General features: G+C 37.8%; 1 protein-coding gene across 1 annotated transcript; it reads right to left on the minus strand.

Moving 5' to 3' along the window:
• Positions 1–3,758: 3,758 nt before the first annotated feature.
• LOC140840791 (uncharacterized) lies at positions 3,759–7,942 on the minus strand. The gene is made up of 7 exons (XM_073207954.1): positions 7,698–7,942; positions 6,718–7,317; positions 6,349–6,454; positions 6,231–6,233; positions 4,928–5,686; positions 3,935–4,528; positions 3,759–3,767 (listed from the first exon to the last, which is right to left on the minus strand). Exons 1-7 carry the CDS (start codon positions 7,940–7,942, stop codon positions 3,759–3,761), a joined length of 2,316 nt encoding a protein of 771 aa, XP_073064055.1.
• Between the last annotated feature and the right edge of the window lie 2,428 nt (positions 7,943–10,370).

Consider the following 10,370-nt stretch of genomic DNA (forward strand, 5'->3'; position numbering starts at 1 on the left):
CGAGGACGAACGTATGCCTACGGGGGGGAGAAATGTAATGCCCTAGATTATAGATTGATCAAATGAGATTATGAAGGGTGGCATGAAATGAAGACCGCACCCGCGCCTAGGCATAGACCGCACCTACGGTTAATTAATTCTAAATTTTGAAGGTGAGGCCGAGGGGACACCGCACCCGCACTAAGAAGCACACCGCACCCGCGGTCGTCTAATTTAAGAAATAAAAAGGGTGCCGAAGCTTGAGCGCACCCGCGGTCTACACCTAGCGCACCCCCGGTGCTGCATGCGAGAAATCAACCATTACTTCTTGAGTTGACACATGGCATATCTATATATATATAGACTTTGAGTGAATCTTCATTTTCCTCAACCTTCAAAAAGAGAGAACCGAGAGGATTCACAAAAGCTTCCAAGTTCTTGTAGTTAGAAATTAAGTTGTGCAAGATCTATCAATCCAAACTTTAATTTGATTTCGATTTTGAGTTGCTCTTATCAGAGGCTACAAAAGGGTGTAAGTATTGTTTATTTCCAGCATAGTTCGAAATATACATATGTTGGGGAAATTGTGATATGATTCATACTATGTGTTCTTGATATGTTGAGCATAGCATATTTGTAATCAGATCGAAGAAATGATATCGTATGTGTTTGTTGGGCATTCCCAGCATGTATTGAATTGAGATTATGCAAATTTTCGTAGTGGAAATGGTTATGGCATTAATTATGAATTGAAGATTATGACGTGTTGATATATGTTGAGATTTGAATTGATTGGTACCGCGAGAATCCGCCGTTATGCCGTCGAATTTTATTCAGATTGAAGATTGAGTTTTATATGCATTGATAGAATGCACTTTGATCATGCCATTTCAGATTCTATTGGCAACTTTGATAGCGAGACTTCGACTACGACAGATTGTGCGACGAAAGGTATAATTCATGTGACTTTGGGGAAGATATAACTCAAATGAGATTCAATTTGAGTTTCCCAACAAAATCACATACTAGAATCGTTGTTTATCTATTGATATGCTTTTGATTTGTTTATAGATTTATATTCAAATCTTTTGATATGAGGATGCATTTATAGATGTATATTCATGCATTTAAGATAGGAGAGTCATTGGCAGATTTTCCAAACTTCTAGAAGTTCGGTGTATCGACGCATAGGAGCAGACTTCTTCCGATTGTAGACATTCGATACATACATGACCGAAGTCTAGGAATAAGACGTACCGTCACCCCGATTGGGAGGTAGGTGGCAGACAGCGATGTCTTATTCACACCGGGATCCCTAGAATTAGAGTTGAGTCGAGTCAAGACATGATTTGATTTGAATTGCTTGCTCTTATAGATTGGTTTCATAGACTGTGGAACCCATTGTTATTACTTTCATGCATGATTTATGATTATGTATTAGCATGCATACATGTTTTATACTGGGATTTGTTCTCACCGGAGTTTCCGGCTGTTGTTATGTCTGTATGTGTGCATAACAACATGTGGGGTAGGATCTGGGTCACGACAGAGATGAGTTTGAGATAGCGTGGTGACTTCGGGTGCAGAAGATGACTAGTTGTTTTTACTAGACTTGTACCACTTGTGTTGTAGTTTGTATTAAACATAAGTTTGTATGAATTTACTAGAACAAGATATGTATGTTATGTTGTTGTAAATAAATAAAGAAAGATATTATGCTTAGTTTATATACATTCGATTTAATGTTAAAAAGCAAAATTTTGACCCTCATTTTTGAATAAAGATCCACTTAATTCCATAAATAATTGAGTTAGAGCCCGGGTCCCCACAACATCTCTGCTTCCAAATGAGTTAATCTATCTCGCCTATTTCTTGGTTGCGGTTGTGTTTGTTGTTGTTGGGCCTGAGCATGGGCACGTCTTTCAGCAGCTCTTCGGTTGAATTCTCTCTGAGCTTCACGTGTATCTTTTTGATCAGATGTCAGTAACCTATGTGGTTGAATTGCCACAATGGCATTTTTTGGCTTCAACAATTCTTCATTTGCTACCCAAGTCACTCCCGCATAATGGCATAAGTCTGTGATAAGAGAAGGGTGGAGGAGTCCACTAGGAGAGTTACCTTTTGCATTATCTAGCATTGAGTTCTGAAGCAATTGACCTAAATCAATCGTCTTTCCTGTTAAGATGCAAAAAGTCAGGATTGCCCTCTCCTTGATGACTGTGGTAGTATGTTCATTGGGCTTAATCCTAGCTGAAATGAAGGAATACCGATCTTTGGCAACATTTTTCAGATCAGATTTTGCCAGGCTTAAATGAACATCTTCTCTCATTCTCCACTCTGCTCCCTCGATGCAAATAGTTTGAAGAATATCATTATAATCAACTTCCTCGGTCCGATATTGTTCATATTCATCATGCATCAGTGGAGGGATGCCATACATTGTGTTGATGGTATGCTCATCAAAAGCTACCATCTTTCCTCGCACCAGAACCTTCAAGTGATCATGCTTAACCTTAAGGTTAGCATAAAATTCTTTTACCAATGAAATAACCGCATCCAGTGGTGGCTTGCCAAACTCCTCACAATGCCTAGCAGTAAGCATTAATCCAATTTCGGTTCGGGGGAAACTCAGATCAAATCCCCTCTCTTTTAAAATGCTTTTGTTCAAAATTTTCCATATTTTTCCTCCGCTTTCTCGTCCCAAAACTTGTTTGATTCATAATTTGCAGATGATGATGCACCCTTGGATTGTTTCTTTCTTGGAGGCATTTTATCAAACACCTTCAAATTACCAACTTTCCCTTCAATCTAATTCACAAAACTAGATGATTCTTTCACACCCCCAAACTTGTTAACCACAATAACTACACCTCAACAATATACACACCATTTCAATCAACAATATCAAGAATGTACTCCACTAAATTTCAATTTTCTTCCATAGCCAATAACACAAATAATTTTGAATTTCAAAGCAAATGTACTATGGATTTGCTCACCTTGAGTGTAGAAATGTTTCTTGGAAGAACAAAATCAAAGCTCCAATCAATCTTGATGAAGCTTTCGAGCCCCCTTTCAAACCCTAGGTTTGGTGTTGGTTTTGTGAAATGAAGATGGAGATTGAGTGGAATGACTGAAGTTATATAGGTGTGGAGTGGTAAATTTGTGCTTGGAAAAACAAAATTTGAGTGTGGAATGTGTTCTTGAGAAAGATTTTCAAAGTGAAGGAGAAATTTGGGATAAAGGTTCTTCGGTTATGTCCAATTTATGCCCCTTTCTGAATTTAAAATGATCGACCGCGGGTGCGGTAGAACAAATACCGCGGGTGCGGTGTGCTTACTGGAATTTCTTGATATTTGATTTTCATCGACCGCGGGTGCGGTGCAACATATACCGCGGGTGCGTTCAGCATTCTGGAAAATTTTTATTTTCGGTCTTCAATGACCGCAGGTACAGTGTAAAACGTAGCGCGGGTACGGTCTTGGCTCTGGAAAAACATCGCGGGTGCACTTACAAAATGACCGCGGGTGCACTTACAAAAAGTACTGCGGGTGCGATCTAGGCTATGTCAATCTAATGCAAGTGCGCTCCTGAAACTACCACAGGTGCGGTCTGGCTACAGGAATTTTTAAATTTTAGATTCAACAGCTACTGCGGGTGCGACACATTTCTAGTGCGAGTGCACTCTTTGAAGTTGTTTTCTCCTCCAATTTTAATCCTGAAAAAAACAATTGGGATTCATAAAATTTGGGAAGATATAAAAACACATTATACCAAAATTACACAACCTAAAAATAAGAATACAAAAGTAAAAGTAAAACCAAAGATGAAATGCAATAAGAATACAAAAATTTGGGTTGCCTCCCAATAAGCGCTTGGTTTAACGTCTTCAGCTCGACTACCACCAGTTACATCAAGTCGATCCGCCTAAAGAAATGTTGTCAATATGCCTTACTTCAATCCCATAATAATGCTTGATCTGTTGTCCATTTACTTTAAACGTTCTTCCGTCATTGCACTTTAGCTCAATGGCTCCATATGGTTGGACTGATTCTATCGTAAATGGCCCCGACCATCTTGATTTTAGCTTACCAGGAAACAATTTGAGGCGTGAATTGAAAAACATTACTTGTTGTTCAGGCTTGAAATTTTTGTGCAAGATATGGTCGTCATGCCACTTCTTGGTCTTCTCCTTGTAGATTTTTCCGTTCTCATAAGCTTCATTTCTGAACTCCTCCATATTATTCAATTGCAATAGCCGCTGCTCACCAGATGCTTCCATGTCAAAGTTAAGCTTTTTCACGGCCCAAAAAGCTCTGTGTTCCAATTCCAGTGGTAAGTGACAAGCCTTACCAAAGACCAACCTATAGGGTGACATCCCAATAGGTGTCTTGTATGCAGTTCTGTACGGCCATAAAGCATCATCCAGCTTCAGTGCCCAATCCTTACGGTTTGTCTTCACCGTTTTCTCCAATATCTGCTTAATCTCCCGGTTGGATACTTCAGCTTGTCCATTTGCTTGTGGGTGGTATGCCAGGGTCACCTTATGCTTCACATCATATTTAGCCAAAACTGAGTTAAAGATTTTATTACAAAAATGTGTACTTTCATCACTAATTATGGCTCTTGGTGTCCCAAATCTTGTGAAGATGTTTCTGTGAACAAACTTAGCAACAACTCGAGCATCATTAGTATTGGTGGCAATTGCTTCCACCCATTTTGACACATAATCCACAGCGAGCAAAATATACGATTGACCAAAAGAAGATGGGAATGGTCCCATGAAGTCAATACCCCAAACATCAAAAAGTTCCACTTCCAAAATATTGGTCAATGGGAACTCATGGCGTCTAGAAATATTTCCAACCCTTTGGCATCTATCACATGACTTTGCTATGGTATAACTATCTTTGAACAAAGTAAGCCAATAAAAACTAGACTGTAATACCTTTGCTACTGTTCTTGATGCTCCAAAATGTCTGCCATATGGCGAAGAGTGGCATTGATCAAGAATAACTTTCGCTTCTTCCTCCGCTACGCATCTTCTAATCATCCGATCAGCACATCTATTGAAGACATATGGATCATCCCATAGGTAAAACTTTGCATTGTGAAAGAATTTCTTCTTTTGATGATAAGTCAAATCTGGAGGAAGAGCACCACAAGACAAGAAATTAGCTGTATCAGCAAACCAAGGGAGTATAGAATTTACCTCAAACAAGTGTTCATCTTGAAATGCTTCTTTGATAATTCCTTCCTCTTTTTTCTCTTCAAGTTCGAGCCGTGAAAAGTGGTCGGCTACTTGATTTTCACACCCCTTCCTATCATTAACTTCAAAATCAAACTCTTGGAGCAATAAAATCCACCTTATCAAGCGTGGTTTTTCATCCTTCTTGGCAAAAAGGTATCGAATAACTGCATGGTCAGTGAAAACAATCACCTTTGTGCCGACCAAGTAGGGTCTAAACTTGTCAAATGCAAATACTACTGCAAGCATCTCCTTTTCAGTAGTTGTGTAATTTTGTTGTGCAGCATCCATGGTTCGACTTGCATAGTAGATTGATCTAAAAAATTTATCACGCCTTTGGCCCAACACCACACCTACTGCATAATCACTAGCATCGCACATCAACTCGAAGGGCTCCTTCCAATCTGGTACTATCATGATTGGTGCTGTCACCAATGCCTTCTTGATCTTCTCAAATGCCTGCAGACAATCATAATCAAAAATAAAAGTGGATTCTTTTTCAAGCAAATTACACAAAGATTTAGTAATCTTAGAAAAATCTTTAATAAATCTACGATAAAACCCGGCGTGTCCTAAGAAACTCCTTATCCCTTTGATGTTCTTCGGTGGTGGAAGCTTTTCTATTGCAACTAATTTGGCTCTGTCTATCTCTAATCCCTTTGAAGACACTTTATGTCCAAGAACAATACCCTCTTGGACCATAAAATGACATTCTCCCAATTAAGAACCAAGTTCTTTTCTTGACATTTCTGCGAAACGAGGGAAAGGTTATGTAAACAGTTATCAAATGAAGAGCCAAATACCGAGAAATCATCCATGAAGACTTCCATGATGTCTTCCACCATGTCTGCAAATATGGCCATCATACATCTCTGAAAAGTAGCAGGTGCATTGCATAGCCCAAAAGGCATCCTCCTAAAAGCAAACGTTCCATAGGGGCACATGAATGTTGTCTTCTCTTGATTCTCTGGTGATATAGCAATCTGGTTATAACCTAAATAACCATCTAAAAAACAGTAATGACAATAACCAGCAAGTCTATCAAGCATTTGATCAATAAAAGGTAATGGAAAATGATATTTACGTGTGGCATTATTCAACTTCCTATAATCAATACATACTCGCCATCCAGTCACAGTACGAGTAGATATTACTTCATCGTTTTCATTCTTTACCACAGTCATTCCACCCTTTTTAGGCACTACTTGCACAAGAGACACCCAAATGCTGTCAGAAATAGCATATATAACTCCAGCATTTAACAATTTTCAACACTTCATTTTTCACTACCTCTTTCATGGCTGGATTTAACCTTCTCTGATGATCCACGTAAGGAGCTTATGACTCTTCTATTAAAATCCTATGCCTGCATATGGTAGGACTAATCCCCTAGATATCAGAAATCGACCACCCAAATGCAGTTTTAAATTCCCTCAACACTCTCAAAAATTTCTCTTTTTCTCTAAACTAAGAGAGGAAGAGATAATTACAGGATATGTCGACTTCTCACCCAAGAAATCATAGCAAAGATGGCTTGGTAATTCCTCAAAACAGGAGATGAAGGTATTATTTCTGAACATTTTTCTTCTTCCAACTTCTCCTGTGCGGCTTCCTTCACCTTTGGCAACTCCTCAAGAGCCAAAAGTTGCTCTCTCAATTCCCGATCATCATCATCAACTCTACCGACAGTTCTATAAAGGCATCTTTCTAATGGATCTTTTACTGTATGACTTATACCAATCTCAGCAACACAAGAGTGAATTATATCAATGCTTTTACAAGTACTCACCTCGTCATTACCTTTAATAGCGTTATAGATGTTGAATATCACAGCTTCCCCACCAACTCTCAAGGTGAGTTCTCCTTTGTGTACATCTATCAAAGATTTTCCAGTGGCTAAGAAGGGTCGCCCAAAAATCAATGGAGCATCTTGATCTTCCTCCATATCAAGTATTACGAAATCAGCAGGGAAGATAAAATTGTCAACTTCTGCCAAAACATCTTCAACAATTCCACGAGGATAGGTGCGTGACCTATCTGCAAGTTGCAAAGTTATAGTGGTTGGTTTGACCTCCCAAAGCTTCAAGTCCCTATAAGTAAAAAATGGCATAAGATTAATACTCGCTCCAAGATCACATAAAGCTTTATTAACATTAGTACCACCAATAATTTAAGGAATAGTAAAACTCCCTGAATCTTTTAGTTTTTGTGGTAGCTTCTTTTGGAGAATGGCGCTACACTCTTCAGTCAATTTCACTGTCCCGAATTCTTGCAACTTCCTCTTCTTTGACATCACATCTTTGATGAACTTTGCATAGTTTGGCATTTGCTCTAAAGCATCAGCAAATGGAATGTTGATGTGAATTTTCTTGCAAATCTCCAAAAATTTTGCAAATTGATCGTCTGTAATCTTCTTCCTAAATCTCTGTGGGTATGGAAGAGTCGGTTTCAGTATAGGAATCTGTTCAACTTAATTTCAATCCGAGACTCCTCAACCTTGTTCTCCTTTCCATTTTCACACTCATCCTCTTCAACTCTCTTCTCATTTTCCACATTCTCTTTGGATTTTTCATCCTCAAGTTCTCTTCCACTTCTCAGAGTTACAGCTTTGCATTGCTCCTTTGGATTCACTTCAGTATTACTTGGGAATTGACCTCTATTTTGATCTCTCAATGCATTAGCAAACTGTCCAATCTGTGTCTCCAATGATTTCATTGTCGCACCCATATTTCCCATGTGAGTTTCCATGCCATCAATACGAGATTCAGTTCTAGCCATCCTTTTACTAGATTCAGCAACAAATGTCCCAACTAGATCCTCAAGTGAAGGTTTTCCTTCCCCCTTTGATGTATTGAACCCGGTGGAGGATTCAACACATTCTTATTATTAGCATATGAAAAATTCTCATGATTTCTCAAACCAGGATGATAAGTGTTAGGGGGAGGGTTACCTCAATATCCTCCGTAGCCATCAAAATTCCTATTGTTGATATAATGAGCCTCATCAGGAATATGTGGTTCTTCAGTAACAACTGATGCATTTTCAACCTCTGATGTACTAGCTTTATTCATAGCTTCAATTTGAGTTGTTAAAGCTGAAACTTGTGCGGTGAGTGATATAATAGGATCTATGGAATAAATCCCAGCTGGCTTCTTTACTCCTGACCTCTCAGACGGCCACTGATAACTGTTAATGGTCATTTGTACAAGCAAATCATATGCTTGATCAAGTGATTTTGCAAATATCGTGCCACCAGCTGCTGCATCCACAGTGCCTCTTGCTTGTGCATTCAAACCATTGTAAAACAATTCAATCTGTACCCAATCTTCAAAACCATGGTTTGGAGACCTCCTCAACATCTCCTTATACCGTTCACATGCCTCATATAATTGCTCAAAGTCAGTCTGCCTAAAAGTACTTATCTCAATTTTCAACTGTGCAGACTTCGCAGGTGGAAAATATTTAGCAAGGAACTTGGTTGCTAACTCCTGCCATGTAGTGATACTCCCCAAAGGAAGCGATTGAAGCCATACTCTTGCTTGGTCCCTAAGAGAAAAAGGAAACAAGCGCAATCGAATTATATCATCAGAAACACCATTTTTTTTACTGTGTCAGTGATTTCAAGGAATGTTCTGAGATGTAGATGAGGATCTGCAGTACCGGCTCCCCCAAACTGGTTCTGTTGAACCAAGTTTATCAATGCGAGCTTGAGTTCAAAGTTGTTTGCATTAATATTCCCTCGTGCTATGCCTGAATAATGAGCATTTAGTACTGGCCTAAAATGATCTCTAATGGGTATTGCAGGGGGTGGATTTTCATTATCTATGTTGTCAGCCATTGCTTGAATCTCTTCTCTTCTTGCCTTTCTTAATCTTCTTGTGGTTCTTTCGATTTCAGGATCAAAGATAAGAAAGTCAATATTTTGCGATCTTCGCAAGCACTGTCAAACAAAGATAAGAAACAAATCAATGTTTAATGTAATGCAATAAAAACAGCTCTAAATTAAATTCTAGACTAATTGGTAACAATACTAATATAAATTTAAAATAAATACTCCCCGGCAACGGCGCCAAAAACTTGTTGCGTATTTTCTTGATTGCTCGCAAGCGCACGACGTCAAATTATAGTAAATTGTATTTTCAAGTACAAGTGTCGATCCCACGAGGAGCATGTATATAAATGTATATTAGTGCTAGTGATTAAAATAGTCTTGAATTTATTTAGAAAAATCAATTAAAAGATTTGTTCACAAGATAACTAAATTTAAAATTGATATAAATAAAATATAACACCAAACTTTTTAGCAAAAAAAAAATGGAATAAAAGATCTAGAGGTCCGATTTCACTCAACTATCCACCATGTGTAATTTCTTGTATTTTGTAAAACTCCTTCTTATTCAATAGCCAAGAATCTTATAATTATCTACTCCCTCTCCCGAGTGTTAGTAGTGAAAGGGGATCGGTTACGGTGACCGGAAGCGCAACGGAAGTTTAAAATTTAAAATTTTTAAGCAAAAATTTCGGCCACCATGAGGATAGTGTGTAGCAAATACAAAAACACAAAAATGATATTCATAGTGTAGAATTATTACAATCTTATCCAAGTGTTTTTGCTATTTTTTTGTTCTTTCAAAAAATTATAAAATATACTGGGATCAATATACAATAGATTTGAATCATGTTAACTCCATGGTTGTCACTTTGAAACAACCAAGTATCGATTGAATGTAGATACGAAGAGCAAGAAATAAGATTCCGTCAACTTATGAAATCAAAAGCTAATTTGGAATATTCGCTTCAAATTTATTTTTGATATTTCATTATGCAGATTCAGTGGTTATATTTATAATTTTTATTGATGTAAAATATTATGCGAGGCTGAGCGCATCAAAACTTAAGGATAAAATCCAAATTTTCGATTTAACTTCTCCAAACAAAAACCTTAGTTATACTCTCACATTGACTCATGAGATGAGATGATAAGAATATAGTATTGAGATAATAAATTGATATATATGAATAATATAACTATATTTAAATCTTATTTATTTTAAAACTCGAATCAAGCGATGGACGAGACAAAGACGTACCTCCATGATTTGATGACTTATATTCTATAGTTTACAACTCAATACTCTACTGG

This window comes from Primulina eburnea, chromosome 9, assembly GCF_022965805.1.
Source record: "Primulina eburnea isolate SZY01 chromosome 9, ASM2296580v1, whole genome shotgun sequence".
Taxonomy (NCBI): Eukaryota; Viridiplantae; Streptophyta; class Magnoliopsida; order Lamiales; family Gesneriaceae; genus Primulina; species Primulina eburnea.

Coding starts and splice junctions, on each gene's coding strand:
- LOC140840791 (XM_073207954.1), bottom strand. CDS start 7,942: ATGAAATCATTGGAGACACAGATTGGACAGTTTGCTAATGCATTGAGA. Junction 7,318..7,697: donor GAGTCTCGGATTGAAATTAA/GTTGAACAGATT, acceptor TTTTACTTATAG/GGACTTGAAGCTTTGGGAGG. Junction 4,529..4,927: donor CATCAAGAACAGTAGCAAAG/GTATTACAGTCT, acceptor TATGATGTGAAG/CATAAGGTGACCCTGGCATA.